Source organism: Corvus moneduloides, chromosome 1 (genome assembly GCF_009650955.1).
Source record: "Corvus moneduloides isolate bCorMon1 chromosome 1, bCorMon1.pri, whole genome shotgun sequence".
In the NCBI taxonomy this organism is placed as follows: domain Eukaryota; kingdom Metazoa; phylum Chordata; class Aves; order Passeriformes; family Corvidae; genus Corvus; species Corvus moneduloides.
Window position 1 is genome coordinate 123,028,542 of NC_045476.1, and position 19,451 is coordinate 123,047,992.

Here is a 19,451-nt window from a genome sequence, read left to right on the forward strand (position 1 = left end):
GTGTAGAATGTCTCTTTCTATACCAGCCCAATCACATATTGTGCCAAGCACCCCTGCAGTCAGAGTCTGCACTTGGTGGTTTAGGGGATTTGGAGTATAACAGGCAGAATTTGCATTCTGAATCTTAACAGTTGTTCTGACATTTTAAAATGTGCTTTTCCTTGCAATAATTTTTCCCCTGACTATACAGCAACAGCTAGTCGACTGGAACAGTGTTTCTGTTGGAAATCACATCAAAATATGGTGTTAGTCTCACAGAATGTCAGGGCTGCTACAAGCAACAGTTTAGCTATGCAGAAATACATAGAAATGTTTAAATATTCAGCGAAGTTTGTAGTGGATTGGAGATATTTTTCTCTCATTTAACAGGTCTTTTATTTTCATGAGCTAAGTTACATGATAGTAAAAGAGTGAATTAGCATCTTATATCTGAAAGGTTGCTTTGTGCCTTTCCAAAGTCCTTACACCTGTGAGACCATCAGAGAACTTGTAAGTAAAGTAATGTGCATGACACTATTATACCAGTAAGCCCCTGTAGCTCACCCCTGAGAGAGAGCAGCCCTGTCACCGAGAGAGCTGAGCTTCTGGTGATCTACTCAGACAAATGAGTGTGAGGACTTGTCCTGCAAGATCCATATTCTTTCAAATTGCTATGACATTGATGCCTTGTTTGATCTTCTCCTAAAAACTGTGAGGATAGACAAAGCAATCTCAGCACACTTCTTCATGCAGTTCAGCTTTCATGAAACCCTAATAGTATTTATTCATGGTTTGTGAGTCTGCTTAAGCCTGATAGACATTACCTACTACGAACACTTTCTTGAACCAAGAAATGGTTCAAGGCATTCTGTGAAAACCAGGGCCCAGTTGTGTAAAATCCTTACAGTATCTCTGTGTTACTTCTGACAGCCAGCATTTGTCAGCAAATGTAGTTCTTGATGCCTCTTTATAAGGCCTTTGATAGACTTGCTGTATGCTCTGTCATATGGCTGTGAGTTATCTGAAAATTTCCTCTTTGAGAATGTGGGGTTTTTTTCACATCAGTTCCATCAAAAACAGTAAATTACACTGAATATGTTATGACTGATATTTAAGTATTTTAATCTGGGTTTAATGAAAGTGGCCAGTATTTTAAGTACTCCACCTTATGGAAGCACTAAATTCTCTGACAATTTTTACTTCATTCTATTAGAATTTGAAAAGATATATCCTTTATCCTGCCCTATATTTAGACATCAACTGCTCAGGTTGGTGCCATGGTAACTGCAGCACATACAAAAATTGTCAGTGAGAGGTGACTGTTGGTGTTCAGTTTCAGTACTCACAGATTAAACTGACAATTAAAAAAAAAAAAAAAAACAAACAAAAACTTCAGGGAAAAGTCCATGTATGCCAGAATACACTAAGGGTCAGAATGTGGGACAGTGTCCTGAGGTCACAAGTAGGAAACCAGTATTTGCCTGTAATATCCACATCCCATCACATTGACAGTGCTGCTATTTTGTGACTGCAGATAAATCTTCTCTTATGGAAAGCATGCCTGACATAGTGATTAAATAATTCTCAAATGTCATTGATCCAAATATGTTAATCACAATGGTAGGCTGTTGGCCAAGTTACTGTTATACAGAAATGAACACTAAATCCATCTGGTCATCAAAGAATCATGGAATTGTTTGGGTTGGAAGAGACCTTTAAGATCAAGTCCAACCGTTGACCCAGCACTGCTAAGTCCACTACTGAACCATGTCCCTGACTACATGTCTTCTAAATACCTCCAGAGATGGTGACTAGCCAGTTTCCCTGGGCAGCCTGTTCCAATGCTTGACAACCATCACAGTGAACAAATTTTTCCTAATATCCAGTCTAAACTTCCCCAGGTACAACTCAAAGCCATTTCTTCTTGTGCTGTGGCTTGTTTCCTGGGAGAAGAGACCAACCCTTACCTAGCTGCCACCTCCTTTCAGGTAGTTGTAGAGAGCAATCAGGTCTCCCCCAAGCCTCCTTTTCTCCAGACTAAACTAAACTAAGTTCTGTCAGCTGCTCCTCTCAGGATTTCTCCTTGAGACCCTTCACCAGCTCTGTTGCTCTTCTCTGGACACATTCCAGCACCTCAATGTCCTTGTAGAGAGGGGCCCAAAACTGAGCACAGGATTCAAGGTGTGGCCTCATCAGCACCAAGTACAGGGGGACAATCACTGAATCACTGCCCTGGTCCTGCTGGCCATGCTATTTCTATTACAGGCCAGGACACCTTTGGCTGCCTTGGCCACCTGGGAACAAGCTGGCTCATGTTCAGCAGCTGTCAACCAGAATCTCCAGGTCCTTTTCTACCAGACAGTTTTCCAGCCACTCTTCACATCATGTAGCATTGCACGGGGTTGTTGAGATCCAAGTGAAAGACCTGGCATTTGGCCTTGCTGTGCCTCATGCAATTTGCCTTGGCCCATCAATCCAGCCTGTCCAGATCCCTTCGCAGAGCCTTTCTGCCCTCCACCCAACTTGGTGGTGTCCGCCAACTGTCTGAAGGTGCCCTCAATCCCCTCATCCAAATCACCAATAAAGGTATTAAACAGGACTGGTCCCTGAACTGAGCCCTGGGGAACACCAGTAGTGACCAGCCACCAGCTGGATTTAACTCCACTCACCACCACTCTCTGGGCCTGGCCATCCAGTCAGTTTTTTATCCAGTGAACTGTGCACGCATCCAAACCATGAGGAGCCACTTTCTCCAGGGGAATGCTGTGGGAAATTGCATCAAAGGCTTTCTTAAAGTCCAGCTAAACAATATTCACAGCCTTTCCTTCATTCACTAAGTAGGTCACTCTGTCACAGAAGAAGATCAGTCAAGCAGGACCTGCCTTTCATAAAGCCATGATGGCTGCCCCGATCCCCTAAATGTGTTGTGTGTGTAGTGTGATGGTACTTGATATGATCTGCTCCATGACCTTCCCTGGCACCAAGGTCAGGCTAACAGGCCTGTAGTTCCCTGGATCCTCTTTCCAACCCTTCTTGTAGATGGATGTTACATTTGGTAATTTCCAGTCTACTGGGACTGGTCAAGTTATCTGGGACTGCTTGTAAATGATGGAAAGAGACTCAGTGAGCACTTCTGCCAGCTCCCTAGGTACCCTTAGGTGAATCCTCTCTGGTCCCATGGATGTGTGTGTCTGTGTGCTGTAGCAGGTTGCTGGTCCTTTTCCCTTGGATTGTAGGGACTTCATTCTGCTCCCTGTCTCTGTTTTACGTCTCAGGGGCTGGAAGAGCAATTGGTTTTCTATTAGATACTGAGGCAAAGACAGCAATAAGTACCTCAACCTTTCCCTCAGCCTTTGGCTGCTCTGTTGGTGGCACTCCTGGTTGCTTGCACTCTCTCAGGGCTTCTTCGATACATGGGGGGAGCTTGGCCACCATTGCTCCTGGCCCTGAATCCTGTTACCTGCTGTGGCATGAGCTGCCGGCTCCTGGGGGCTCTCTTTGCTACCCCTGAGCTTCCTTTGGGAAACTCCCCTGTGCACTCACACCGCAGCGCTCAGCTGCTCACTTTGGCCACGTGACTTCTACTTTTGGTTACACCATGTTTAAATCCATTGAGCAGAAGGAGTGATCAGATGGGAAGTAGAAAAATATGAAATGCCACCATCTTGAAGGAAAGATTGGTGAAGGTTCTCAGAAACTGTGAGGAGAAACACAGAAAGAACATTACTAAAGCTTTATGAAATCCTAGGGACAGTGTCAAATACCTGAGTCATGTGCAGTTCTCAGCGATACCTCCAAGATGGCATTTCCCAGTCAGTGGTTACAGTCAGTGAGAGATTTGTAAGGGGCAGAGTCAGAACATACCATTGCAATCACCCAGCACAACAGTGCTGTGTTGCCTACACAGCAGTGGCCAAGGATTAGAGCTGTGTGAATAATTAATTTTGGTTTCCTGACATATTCTTGCAAGGCGAGAAAACATGTAAAAATTTGCTGCAAAAAATTAAAAACTGGACAAAACTAATTAATGCTAAAATTAACTGCAAGAGGGCAGTACCTCATTCTGTCTATGTAGATCTTAAAAATAAATCACCTAAGTGACATTTCTAGAGCTGAAATGCATCTCACTTAGTTTTACTTGCCTGTATTGTACGTCTTTGTTCTAACATGATGGTTTAAGCATCTGCTGCAGAAAGGGAGTGATGATTACCTTCTCTGTTCATTTGGACATTTATCTTAAAACAAAACTAGTTAACCTCAGAGAGTACCTGCTGCGTTCTTTTCAGGAAATTGTCTTATTATATGGACTTATTTTAGATAGGCCAAGTTGGATAAGTGAATTTTATGCCCTGTTCATTTCAGCCTTTTGATAAACAAGGTAATTTTAAAATAAAATGCAGCTAAATTTATTAGCTTGATTTATAAAAAATCTTAAAATAGTTATGGTTAATAGAAATGTGCATTTTTCAAAAAATAAAATATTCAGTCATTTTCCTCAATGCAGCAAGAACTAAATTAAATTCAGTTCAAGTGAAATAGTTCCAAAAATATATCTAATGCCAAATGAATGGCTACCAGTGATGAAGTTTAAATCTAGCTGGAAAGTTGTTTCCAAGCTTAAGGATACCTTTTTTTTTCGTTTAAATATTAGAGATTCACACTATTTTCTGTCTCAATTTGTCAAACTTTAACTTCTAGGAACTTAATTTTGTCACATTTTTGACTGTTGGTTTGGATAGCTCTTTTACACCAAATTTCTACTGCCTTTGACAGTATTTATGACAATAAGAATATCAGTATGCCTTTGACAAGTTAAATAGATTATTCTGCTCGATTCACTGAAAGGAAGGCTTTTCAGTGATTTATTAATTCTCACAAATCTTTTCAGAGTACTCTTCAATTTAACACTCTACTTCTTCAAGTGTCATATCTGGAGATTGTATTTGCATAATCTCTGAAATCTTGTTTTTTTCCAGATAAATCATGGAAATACTAACGTGCATAAGCTTATTAACTGGCCTCACTGCAATGAAATGCACTTGAAAATATTCTCTGTTTACAGCTTCACTTACAGACATACAAATTAGACATTTTATTATCCCATTATTATATTTGATTATAGTGTCTTAATCAACATATTATACAATGATATGCATTACCGAAGTTGAAGAAAATTACATTCATCCTATTTTCTTTGCATGTTAAATCAGATCTCAAACTTGGACTGTTATTAAATCAATCCAACAATCAGGCTGCATCGGATGGGGTTGAATCTGTCCAAAGTGATGACTGTCTTTTTTTGTTTGTGTTTTGTTTTTGTTGTTTTGGTTTGATTTTTTAATCTCTTTTGTTTGTTATAATTTATGATTACGTCTTTGGATGTGGCTGATGATACCGATCCATGTAGCAGTCCTTTTGCATTTTATTAAACACATTTTACTTAAAGTCTGATTGAAATGTCTTTAATTAGTTAGCTGAATGGTCATAGCTGCTGATCATTATAAGTGCCCCTATTCTTTCTTACTCCTGTTGCTGTTTTGCGCATAGAAATCTTGTTTCAAAAAGATTTCTTTCCAGACATACTAAGAAAATTAACATCAGGTCAGTGCAGGGCAAATATATTTGGGGTTTTTCATTACCCCTATTCTGTCACTGATTCTTCACTAATCTTGTTGAAGATTGGTAAACTGTGATAAACGTGGGTTATCAGAAACCTCTGGTCATTCATTCACTATAATTTACATTACTTTTTTCACGCAGAGATAAAAATTTGCAATGAATTTATAGCTGAAAATTTAACATAATACAAAAACATGCTTGCAGAAATGTGAGTCTAGATGGAAAGCCATGTTGTTTTTTTCAGATGCATGAAAACTCCTATTTTTAAGGAGCATTTGTACAGAACACTGACTTCAAGACAGTGAGGGCACAGTCAGAGGCACTTTTCATCCTTCCGCTTAACTGAGCCAAGACAGTACTGCTACCAGTGCTTGTCATCACTGCTGCTTACCACCCAGTGTTTCCACCTCTGAAGTCTTCTGGTACAGTGACATACATTTGCTCTGTCCAAATGTTTATTTAGTTTAAGCAGTTAATATCGTTAGTGATTTGAACTTTTTCACTTGGTCTATCTTGACAAAATTTGGCTGGAGCTGATTTTGTGGTTATCCTGGCACAACCAAAAAGGTGATAATGTCCATCTAAGAGAAGGTAGTGGTGTGACAAGCATTTGGGACAGGGTGGAAAAGTTCTGTTCAGCACAACTGGAAGAGCCCATAGGACCACAGTCTGAAGGGGCAAAAGTAATTTTTCTCTTTTTTCTCCGTTTCCAGGAATGTTCCCACACTATTTCTGATTTGGGCTCAGTGTTACAGGGGCCTTTATTTTGTCTACGTGTGTTAAAACTCCTTTGTTTTCTGCGGAGTTTCTCCAGATTAACAAGGGAGATCAAAATAATCAGGCAGAAAATCAATAGGTTTGCTAAGCTTAATAGAAAAGGTCCTTTATCTGGACACTCTGACTCCTTTTCCAATAAAAGCCTATTAAAATGATACTAACATTAGCAGTATGGGAAACCACTTGTGCATACAGGTTGATGAAATGAAGCATATGGTGTGTCTTTACTTGCCATTTTCTGTTCTGCTGGGAATATCGTCATTAACCACCCGTCAAGTCTCAATACCAAGCCTGTAAAATGATTGGCATTTAAAAAGGTAAATATTGCACAGTGACTGTTCAAATACTTCTTCTGTTACAAGAGCTATTGCAGCTGCTGCAAACAGTGATATGTTGCCAGCACTGACACAGAAGAGTACTGAATAAAGTCAAACTGGGTCATACGTTCAAAGAAAAGGCTCAAAACAGGGATCCCAGGAAAAGAAAGAAACATTTGAAGAAAATCTGAAAAGGAGTTAAGAAAAAAACTAAATATTCTGAAAGGTTTTCTGGAATGATTGTTATAAAGGATTTTTTAGTTCTTATTTTCTTAGCCAAGAAATATGAAAAATGCCACTTCTGGTTTTGCTAGGGCAGCTCTCTGGGTCACAGAGGATCTATGGCTCTACCACTGTCAATCTTAGCTGTTTAGTCCTGGAGAATATCTTTCTGCAGGCAATGTTAATTAAGAAAATTTAGTGGGCTGTACAAACACACAAATTGCTTTAATGTTATTCGGAGAAAATTCAATATAAGCTCTGCTGAATTAGACTATATATATTATTATCAATATTTAAGGTGACTTTTCTCTGTTCAAACCTAATTTGCTAGTAGTAACTAAAAAACAATTAACATTTTTTTCCCTAGGGGAAAATTATAAAGATAAATTTCATATTCTATAGGTTTGCTTATCTTCTGCGTGTTTCCTTCCTCTCTCTTTCCCTTTTTGCAGAAGAACTAATCCTCCAGTAATTTAAAAGGTCCCCATTTGTAAGTCAAATAAAAGATAGAGTATCATGTGACATACAAGACCTGTCAACAACTCGAATATTTAGAAAATTTTATGCCTAATCCATGGTCTCATATGAATCTACAAAAATATTAGATATATTTTTAATAATAATTGAATTTCATAAAATTAGAATGAAATATATGTCATGATCTGTCTGTTTGCAGTTTGAGAGGAGAAAAGTGAATTAAATTTAGCAAATAAATTATCTCTAGCCAGTTGTTCTTAGCTCTAACAGTTATAGTTGCTGCTCTTTCTCTGTTCTTTTTTGGTCCCTTGACTACAATAAAGCTCATTACACTATGTAGATTTTCAAATGTACACATAAAACAGAAAATGTAATCTTGTCTGTGAAGTGAGTTTACCCCAGCTGACACAATTTCTAGTCTACTTATAGTTGCTTAACCTGCAGTTTATTAGATGTCTGGATAATCTGCAAATATGACCATGGATTTGGGAGATTTTACATGCTCTAAAGTGAGCTTGTTAAAATTGCACATTGACAAATGATAGTGTGTCTAAAACAAACCAAACATCAGAGTTTTTACAAATGTTTTTTTTCCATCAAAATATACTTATTTTCAGAGGAAAAAAGATTTGGAAAGCCTTGTGTGTTAACTGTATATACAAACTTGCTGTTACATGTGGCTGGATCCTCCAGGTTATAGAAAACCCATAGTACATGCTGCTTCTGATTTATTAAGTCACTAATTTAATAAGTATTAAGAGTTTGTTAACCATCAAGCTTGGTGCAAGTCAAACCCAACTTGGCACAAGTGTAGAAGCCACCAGAATATTGTCTGTAGTTTTCCTATATTCCTAACTATCCTTTCCAAGAGTAGATCACTGACAACAGATTTTTTTGAAGATGCTGATGAGCATGCCACTAAATTAGTCACTCTCTGGAAAACTCTTTTCTCTTAAAAAGAAATTATTTTAACAAGTATCTGACAAGAGCTTTCTCATGTGTTTCCTATAAAATAATTCATTGTGCTTGTTTCGGCTGGGGTAGAATTAATTTTGTTTCCAGTGGCTGGTGAGGGGCTGTGTTTTGGGTTTGTGCTGAACACAGTGATGATAACACAGAGATGTTTTTGTTGTTGCTCAGCTGGGCTCACACACAGCCAAGGCCTTCTCTGCTTTTCGTGCTGCCACGCTGGTGAGGAGGCTGGGGGTGCACGGCAGGGTGGGAGGAGACAGAGCCAGGACAGGTGACCCCAGCTGACCAAAGGGATATTCCAGACCAGATGGCATCATGTTCAGTATGTAAAGTGGGGGGAAGAAGGAGGAAGGGTGGATGTTTGGAGTGATGCATTAGTCTTCCTAAGTAACCACTCCATGTGCTAGGGCCCTGCTCTCTTGTGGATGGCTGAACACCTCCCTGCCCCATGGGAAGCAGTGAATTAATTCCTTCTTTTGCTCTGCTTGTGTGCATGGCTGTTGCTTTCTCTAGTAAACTTTATCTCAACTCATGAATTTTCTAGCTTTTACCCTTCTCATTCTATCCTTCATCTTGCTCATGAGAGGGTGAGAGAGCAGCTCTGTGGGGCTTGGATACTTGCCTGGGGTTAAACCTCAACAATCATGCATTAACATAAGCATAATCATTTGCAAGACCTAGCAGCAATTTTAGGATAAATTTTCACATTTTTTCAATTTAAAATATTTTATTACTAACAGACACAGGGGTCTGCATGTTTCTTGCTTCAGTCTGTGTTTTTCAGTCATCTCCTCTGTGTATTTTTAATACTTTTTATTTAATAAGTGTAACAAATTATTTTATTCAGGCATGATAGTATAACTTTACCAATCCAATTAAACCTGGAATACAGGAGTGATCAGATTAATATCACAATTAAGGTAAATTAAGAGCTAAAATTAATGGTATTCAATCATCAAATTAGTCCAATAGGTAATAAAATAAAATTGTAGTGTTGACACTAACTTTAATTTTTTGATTTAGCTAAGGAAAACATGAAGAGGAGCCTCTTTTTCCTGAAGTTCTGCATTCCATTTAGAATTTCAGCTGTTCCAATGTATTTGCTCTGCTGTAAATTCACTAGTAGCTGATGACCTTGACTCCTTGTGAGGAAGTGTAGCTATTCAAGTGCCTCTTTCAGATTTTTTCCTTAATATCATTGTTTCATTTTCCCATTTCACGTGATAATTTAAGAATGATAATGCAGATGTGATGATTAAATGGTGCATTGTAGCAGTTTTTGACAAACATGACCTTTCATTCTAGAAGTTATGGAGTAATTCAGTGATAGGACTATGATTTTTAGGAGACTGTTAAAGGTATAGTTCACAAACATACATGCTTTCATATTCACATGTATATACATTAATGAAAAACGAGAAAAAAAGCTGAACAAATTTAAAATTTTTCTGTTGCTGGGGATTCTTTTAAAAGTGGATGGTCATATATTATCTGCAATTTTAAGCTCAATATTTAAGCTTATGCTGTGTCTCATTAAGGTGCAAGCTGGCTAGGCTCATCTTTGTGACATAAATCTTTCATCAGTTCTTCAGCTGGAAAACCTGACCAGGAAAGAAACTGTGACAGGTGGAGCAAGAGAAGTGCTATTCTCTGTTTCATCTCTGCATGAACCTTTAAGGGTTGCTGCCCTCTTGCTCTGGCAGAGCAACTTCAGTGTGGATTATGTTAGGAAGACTTCTCAGGACTCAAGTGTTTTCATCGTTATTGCTACCCAGTCCCTTCAAAAACATCTTTATATCTTTAAATCATCACAAATAACACTAGATTTTAACAGTTAACAACCCCAGTAGAAATGAGATGGTAATTCATAAATCTATAAAGCAAAAAATGTGGAAAGTCTCTGTGCCAAGAATTTAATGTCTGTTTTTCTGCTGATGAAACATGAAATAGGTGTGACACTCACAAAAACCCAGAATCACATATTGCGAAAGTGTTTAATGTCTGACATATCACAATTTTCTTTAGGAATCTTACTTCAGTGCTCTAAACATCGTAAAAATATTGTGGCCTTCTAACTGATAGAGAATATCAGAACTTATTTCAACATAGTTTTATTTAATATTTTTCCTTAAATTCAATTACTTCTATTGAAACTAGTCCTACGAGTTATTCCAAATCTGGAACCACGTTTGTCATCCTTTCCTAAGAGATTCTTTCTGTGATGCTCATTTCTGCCCTTCTCATTCCCTGCATTTCATCCCTGAGATGGTAGCCCTTGGAGTCTATTTTGTTGAGAGTAAGATATGTTTAAAATAAATTCCCTGTAGATCATTAAACATCAATTTTGGGAAAGCCGCTGATAGCTCTGTGTGGGCAAAGAGATAGTTTAGCTGTAAATTGCAGAGCCACAAAGGGAATAAATACTTCTTAATAAAGGCATTTAGCATGTTTAAACTTGTCATCTCTGGTTCTGTTGGTATTTATTGAATTAATAAAAAAATCCTGGTTTTCTTCTCACTTTTGTGTTTCAAAATACACGGATAATTTAGTTACACAGTTCTGTTTCCATATGACTTTTTGAGTCTGAATTTTTCAGGTGGATATTTTTGAAGTGGAAGCAGTAGATATTGGTATTCTGCAAAGGATGGTTGTTGAAAAAGGGAGAGGCTCTGACTGGCTTCTGGAGAACATTATTGTGAAAGAGTCATCATCTTCAGGGACAGAAACGTTGTTTATTGCTCAAACACGGATTGAAGACAGACGTGATGGAAAAAGATCTGCCTCAATAACTCCGAATGCCACAGGTCAACCCTATCTTCAAACTATCCTCTGCTAAGAAATTCATGCCAAACTGGAGAACGCAGCTATATGATTTGCTTCTACAAACAAGTTATGGTTTAAAATAACAAGTGTGTCTGAACACTTCATGTTTTAGTATCACTTAATAGCCACTATTTGCCAGAGGACAATTTCTGCTTTGTTATTCCAGATTTTCAGTGGTGTAAATGGCAAAAAATTTGTCCTATTCCTTTTTACAGATTCCTGCCTCTCCAAGTATTCTACACTTGCACACTATCTTTTAAGCTTGTAATATCAATTACTTTCTAGGCCGAGTGAAAATGAGGTAAAAAGTAAGGAAAACTCTGTTTAAGCAGTGGAGAAAATGTCTCCATTGTATTCAAGATGACTGATTTATGTTATTTATGCTACACTGTTTGGACAGCATTTGCCAGAAGCTGGATATACTTCTGACTGACACCATGTGAGAAATCAGGTCACAAAGGAGCAGTTTTGACTCCACTGCCTGTGGCTCTTTTTCAAGACAGGAAGGGAATGTACACCCTTCTTCCCTGCATGATGGTTTCAATCCAAGCATGGATTTCAATACAATCTGGCGTGCAAGCTGGGAGGAACCACAGCACGCTCCAACCAGATCAGTAGGCACCAAAGCCCAAAAGGTATCTCTAACACAGATGTATTTATTTTCCTGCCTCTCAGAGAAGTTAATTGACAGTATAGATGAGTCCTTGGATTACAAAACATGTTCTAGGTTTTTTTCTTCCTAAACCCCAGGGCATTTGCTGGCACTTGTTCAGCAATAGCCTCTTGAGACTGAAGAAGATTCCAGTTCAATCCATTTCCTCTGCTTTATCATCTCTACCTTTTGATCATTCGAAACCAGAAAGAAAAGGAGGAAATTGTTAATGTGCAAAAGCAAATAATTTCAGCTTTGGTTTAGTTTGTGTGTTGGGACTTTTCTGAAAAAAAATAGGAATATTTAGTTCTGTTTCTTATAGACTTCATTGATCTGGACAAATGTTCCTGTGAGTTTCTTTATACAATAATTGGCAAATCCAATGTTAATTACAAACTCAAAAGAAGTCTTCTCATTTTTGGTCCAGGTCACTACCTAATGTTTACAAGCAGCTTGGATCTATACCAAATCCCGATAAAATCAGTGGGGACTAATATCTGTGGGAGGAACATCAGCCCCTAGAACAGGCATTAAAGACATCCAATTAGTGCTCATTCATCCAGAGCATATATTGTAAAAATGAAACATAAATGCTTTAAAATGAAAAATACTTGAATCTTCATGTTACAACAATGTTCCTAGTAAAGAGTCAGTCCTAGAGTCAGTTCATGTAATAGGATGATATTTAGGAGATGATGCTCAAATAGAAGATCATATTTTACATTTCCTAGTTAAATCTAAATGATATAATAGTCAGTCGACTGCCTCACTAGACATGAATACAGACCCTTTTTATCATATAGACACTGTTGTACAAAAATATTAATTTGATCTTTTTTTAATTAGAAGTTCAGGAGAGGAGGACCACATCTGCCTGGCCTTTAGGAAGAGAGCAAATGAATTCAGGTATAGCTCTGTCATTACATTGACTGCTCTATTAATCAGTTCTGAAATAATAATGTGAGAATATTTTCATCACAATGTGTCATTAAACTTACTAGTACTGACAATAATTTCCCCTTTGTAATTGTAAAAAATAGCAATAAACTTAGGGAGGTGCTCAATACCCAGGTGAAATGCTTATAAAATAATGTTCCCTATGTAGAACAAGGCATGTCTTAGAAATTTTATATCAGATAGCTTTGTTAATATATGAAAACAGAAACATTCTTATTTTTTCCTTTTTATTTCCCTTATTTTATTTGTTCAGAAGGCAGATGGAGGATTTATTTCACAAAACATCAAGAAGAAACAAAATCAGAATTTGAAAAGTTGTCAGAAAATATATCCAAGATGGTTATGGTTTTTTATGGAAGCAACAGCAAGTCAAATCCAGTTTCCATGGAAAACAAAGTGGAACATCAGACAGAGAACCAAGTAACATATGATGTAAAATAATATATGGATTTGCCTTTATTTAATCTTTCTTTGAGTTTCCTTTTAAACATAGATATTCATGCAGTGCTGTAAATATTGGAGGTATTATTGATAAATATTCAAGAAAATCAGAACTGAAGTTTTCAGTTGCATGCCAGACTTCATTTTTAATTACTGGCTTTCTCAAGTTCATGATGATCAAGCATATTATTTTTTTCCCTAACAAATAGTCATAGTTAATAATGCATATAATTTTAAACGGCATTAACATTAGAAATCATTGTCGTATGTAATTTGAATTTGAATAGAACAATTGCAATGAATGCCCCTAGAGAATAAAGCTAAAATGTCCTTAAGAGCCTACAGTCAATCTGGTTCTGCTGCTTTTGAACTGAAAGGGACTTTTAGCACCAAGACTGATGCAAATGGGTCCAGCACTGTGCTGACTCCTTTAGCACAAACTTCCTCTCCTCCTGTAAACCACCTATGCTTTTATCTGTTTATCTCTGTTCGGATGCTAACTCATTGTTGATTCCTAGGTATATTTGCCATCTGATTTGGGAGTGCTTTATAAAGTGAGACTTGGTCTCCAGAGTTTGGAAAACAACATATCCCAGTTGTCTCTTCGTCACTTTAAAATACAGAACACATCAACCCTGGATACCTTTAGTCTCACCTTAAATAAAACACTTCCTCTTTCTCCTAATGGAGACAGATGGATTGAATTCCCTATACAGTGGCCATTAAAAGAAGCACTTTCTGGTAGGTATAAATCTACTTCAAAGCAGTAGAGTGGTTCAGGAGGTTAACATGTCCTAGTATTACAGTAGAAACCTTTATCAGAACAGAAATTTTTATTGTCTTTATTTAACGATTCATAAAGACTGGATAAGAATTTAAAATGTATGAAGGAAAATACTACCTACTCAGCTTAATTTCTGTACCATAAAGTGGGAAATGCAATATTCATTTGATTGCACAGAAACATTCTTATACGCTACAAAGAACAGTTCATAAGAAATATCCTTCTCTTGCAATATTGTAATAGTTCCATTCTCTTTTGTTTAGTCCTCAGCTGCTCATATTACTGACATTAACAACATGATTTTTTATAGCTCATTTACTATTAAGCGATTTTGTTGTTTGTTTGCACATTCCAAACAAATATTCTCAGTAAATAACAGCTCAAAACCACATATAAGCTTCAGCTTTATTACCTTTATACACTCCAAATATTTATGCCTCCTAAAATTAGCTCAACAATTTTTATATTTGTCACTCTGCTTAAGCAAAATAAAAGAAATCCTTTCACCTAAAATCCACCCTATTCTGTAATGTGATGCTTACTGAATGCTGCCATATGATGGAACAAATACTAACTTAATTAACAGACCAAATAATGATACTTAATATTCAAATAATTTGTGCCTGGGTTTCATGCAGAAAACAAATGAATTATTTGGGTAAAAAATAAGTCAGCTCATCTAATATGAGCTGAAGTAGGCATAAAATGAACTACCCCTACACACTTTGGGTGAGAACTTCTGTCCCGGTTTCAATGAGGCGTTTGAATGCATCCAAAAGTAAATATGTGAATAATCTCACTGGAAGTAATAGAGATTGAGGTCTGGGGTTTTTTGCATATTGTGGCTGCAATCGAAAATGTAAAATTTGTACCTAGGCTTTAGATTTTGTATTGCTTAGAGGTGTTATTTTCACTTGACCAGTATGGGTACAGAACAGGGCTCAATGGCTTTCTTCTCCTACACACAAGATTGAAACAAAGAGGACCTTCAGATTAACATAAAGCACATGAGTGCACTCCTTGCAAAGGACTGGTCACTGTCAAGTGCAGAAGTATTCAGGATACAGGCACAAGCACATAAAAATGAGGAGAGAAAGATGCAGCATGGGTGATAAAGGGGCAGTGAGAGTGCAGTCCTTATGACCTTGGGTCTATCACTGACTTCTTGGTTGAAAAAATAACTTCCCCATTCTTTGCTTTTTTTTTTTTTTCCTTCTTTTTGGTAATATTTTTATTCTTTGCAAATATTCTGAAATCAAGAGATAAAAAATCACGAACAAGGAATAGGTATTATATGACCTATACATTAGGTAAAAGAACAAACAAAAGAAATAGCTAATTTCTGTGGTTTTTATTTTTTCCACCCATGTTTTAAATGTCTTCAAGGAGGAATTTGTAACCAGTGAAGAAAAAAAACTAGGACAGTGATTCCCCCAGATCTTTGCCATTAATGTCCAAGAGAGCTTTAAGCAGCTCCACAGCAGGTGGTACACATGGAGTTCAAAGTGCTCTTTACACACAAACTTGCTTGCAATTTATTGTGAAAAATAGATATGCTTTTTGACAGCTTTCTAAATCTAATTTATTTTCTCCCTTTTCTCACCTAAAAGCAAAACCAGTATTGTATTAATTGGAATGGAAAGCAGCTAATCACACTCACCATAACCAAAAGCCATGTGATGTTAAATTTCAGATACAGCTCTGTCATTCACAGAGTGCCTTAATATTTTATCTCAGTTACATTTTCCTTTTTTAAAAAATTTTCTGCTTAGGATTGTGATGAAGCATATGCTAATGGCTAATTGAAGCCATTGAAATGCAGTTGATAGAGTACAGACCCTCGAGATCTGGCAGTGCACAGGTGCCTTTGGGTGTATTAATGAGCAGAGGCCTCCAGCTGAGTATATACATAAATAGTTTCCCTTTACTGTACCTTCCTTTGAGATGCTTACACCTCAGGAATCCCCAGGGATTACAGGGTGCTGTCTCTCTGCTCTCACACACAGGGCTGTTCAGAAGGTTGATTTTGCACTACTGTAGTTTTTAAGCCAAAACAATTAAATATTGGAAAGGTGAAATAAAAAACTATTATGCCACTTTCAAGCTGATTATTTCCACAAATTTAACGGAGAACCATAATTCACATTGATATTATGAAATAATTAGAATTTTATGAAATTAATGGAGTTGTAACATTGGTATATGTTACCCTTACTGTATGTAATTCCCTTTCAGAGATTTCTTTAATCTTTCCCCTTTCCAATCTATTCAGTACACTAGAGAGATAAAAGCTTGGTTGTTACACTTGTCCTATGATGATCAGATCGCACTACCTGAACAAAAACCACGATTTAAGCATTTTAGTCCTCTACCCTTGCCTACATTTATCTCCCTCAACTGCCCTTCTTTGTACCATGTTGGTGCTACCCCCTGTAGGGTCTGACCCAAAGTTCGTGAATGCAGCCTCTACTTGACTCCAGTGTATCAGGGCCATCATGAGGCAACAGATCTAACTTGCTTTGCCTGGACTCACCTGGGACCTCCAGCCATGATGGGCAGAGGATGTCCAGGTCAGATCATGCCTGAGCTACATCATATGTGCGTCTTTCCCTAGCTCTCTCTGCCCTCTGCTCCTGCACAGACTTTGGACCTGTGCTGTAGCCTTATTTTCAGTCCTTCCCTGGCCCTTTCTCCTTCTTCTCCCATCCATCTCAATTACCAAGATGGATCCCAGGTCTTTTTCACTACTTTCTGCATCTGGAACTGTTGACAGCTCTGCCTGGCCCACGCAGATGCTGCAGAACCTGGTCAGAGAGGGCACTGCCTGGGCTGGGGTTGTGCTCGTCTCCTGCCTTGTCCACTCTTGTGGGGCAGGTCCACTCTTTCTGCTCTTTGACACAGTGAACCAAGAATCAATCCTTCCAAATGCAATCCCTTCATTTTTGTTTTGGGCTGGTCCAGCCTTACTTCTCAAGTTTCACATCTGGAAGCTGGTGGCAAAACAATCACAAGACAAAATTTAGGAAAAAATTTCAAAAATTTTGACTTTTACTATCATTTTCAAGTGTTTGAATTTTAATTACATCTGACTGTACAATGCCATTTTGTCAAGTAGCTGTGCAAGGTTATGGCCCAGTCTTAACAAGATCTCTTTTTGGTTGATATTGCAGTGGTTACTATCATCTAAAAATATCATCTAAAAATAATTTCAATAAATATTTTGAATGAGAGAAATGTAGTGCATATAACTGCATGTATATATGGTACTCATGGTGACACAGGGGACAGATCCCTTCTCCAGTCATCACAGAATGTACAGCAGGGAGAGAAAAACAAGGTACTCTGTCTTAAAGTATTGTAAAATTTACCTTTTAATCCATTCTTGTACTTCCTACATGTTATTTTTAAATTTTCCCATGCAGTTAAGTAACATGGTTTAATATTACATTACTGATTAATTTTATTTTAGTCATTTCTAGTTATCGTGGATGCTGTTGACTTGGGACAACTGGAAAAAATTGTTCTTTTGATTATCAATAAAACAGGTAAAATATTTTTTACTTTCTAAAGTAAGTGATGTAAATCACAGAGATAGCCTCCTGTTAAAGGCAATGAAGTCACTGCCAGAGTTAAATCCTAATTAATTCCTTTTGGCTATTTTTGCTAAAGGGTAATATTTTATAAAGCAAAATCCTGCATTTTGACAAATTAGAATCCTCGGATCTAAAGGTTATAACATTATTGCATCAAGAAAGTAACTCTTCCTTTACATACAAGAAGAAAGAACAGAAAATTAATTTGAATAATTATATTCTGCACTTAATACATGTTCTACTAATAAGTTATCTAAGAGAATAATTATAACTCAAGTAAGAAATTGGTATTGTTTAATTTTCCTTCTGTAATTCAATTATTTTCACTGTTTTCCCCACCTATTCTGTTGTTTCCCTGTGAAATTCAGAGGGAAATTTTACTTCTGTTTGGCAGTCAGCAAGTTTTGTCACTGAACTTCTTTAAAATTTCCTTGACCTTAACATCTCTTTGCTTTATCTGTAGGATGGCTATCATGCTACTAATTCAAAAAATTAATTATAAAGTTTTTTGAAGTCCCTTAATGAAATTTGCTATATAATTGCAAATCATTACTATGTATCACACTTGACCATTTTCAGACAGTGTCCTAGGGAAACAAGGGTTCTACGTTTGCACTTTATCTGTCTTTTTTTTTTTGTATGCCCATCTGTAGGCTCCTCATAAAAACCTTTTAGACACACCACCTGATTTCAACCAAGTATGTAAGGATGTAAGGTGCCATTCGGGCAACAAGCATGTCTGTACTCCTTGGCTGGTCAGAACATCCTGCACAGGCTGCCTTGGTCACTCCCAGGGGGATACATGGTGGAGCTGCAGTTACTCTAGAGGGGAAGGGAAGGAGAGGGACAGCCCTGCCATGCTGCTGCAGGGAGCCAGGCGTGCAGCTCACTGCTTTTGTTTCCCACAGCTTCAGTTGTGAAAGTTAACTACAGCCATCTGTCTGACTGACAGTCACTGAATGTGGCAATTGTGTGTTGCCAAAGGGCACCACAGAGAGCGTGACAGGCAAGATTTTCCATTCGGGTTTGAAAACACAATTCAAGGGGAGACACTGGGCTCATTGCCTCTGTGTGTGTTATCATATACTAAAAACATTTTAGAAGACTATATCAGTTGAGAATTCACGAGACCAAAAATGTTTTTATGGTAGATGAAAGTCAAGAAAGGGGTAGGGATTGTCATACTATAAGTTGAAAAGTGAATCTTTTGTGTTTAAACTGATATCTAGTAGAAGAGGACCTATGCCACACATCTTCGGTAAGGAAAATAAACCACATTAGGGGTTCACTTATTCTGGATTTCTACTATTACACTTGAATTGGTCCCAGAACTGACCTGGACAAATTTATAAGCTTCCAAACATTGGTATAATATTTTTGATAACTGTATTTTAATAATAAAGGTTGATACATTCAAGATTAAGACAAAAAAATTAAGCAGCCTATGTTCAGTTGAAATTGGCCACGATGGGAAAGGATTAGGTAAGTATTCTGTGTTCAATAGCCTTGCAAATGTCTTCTGCTTAAGGATAAGCCTGACATTTGGAAAGGTGTTTGAAGTCACACTAGTGCTACAGCTGGCTAATACAAATCTGTGTACAGATGAGATCAGCTTCATTGCCCTTGCTTTCACGCCCTCTATCACATTTCCCTTGACTATGCCATGATTTTTTTTCTAACAGAGATCTAGTTAACATAAACCTCAGATAGTTTTATCCTCCAAGCATTGCTCAGCCAAAATAGTTATTAGATGTCTCAAAACAGGATTGAATTTTCAAACTGCAGGCTAAACTTTGATTTGAGCAAATTTGGGGACTCTGGTCAAGGCATGCTGTAGC

General features: G+C 37.5%; 1 protein-coding gene across 1 annotated transcript in view; it reads left to right on the forward strand.

Moving 5' to 3' along the window:
- The window catches only part of RP1 (RP1 axonemal microtubule associated), a 158,519-nt gene extending 140,242 nt beyond the window's left edge, over positions 1-18,277 (forward strand). Inside the window, 7 exon segments of the mRNA XM_032108179.1 lie at positions 10,960-11,167; positions 12,685-12,744; positions 13,049-13,227; positions 13,755-13,977; positions 17,191-17,357; positions 17,490-17,565; positions 18,267-18,277. Coding sequence (XP_031964070.1) covers positions 10,960-11,167; positions 12,685-12,744; positions 13,049-13,227; positions 13,755-13,977; positions 17,191-17,357; positions 17,490-17,565; positions 18,267-18,277 — 924 coding nt within the window.
- Positions 18,278-19,451: the final 1,174 nt, after the last annotated feature.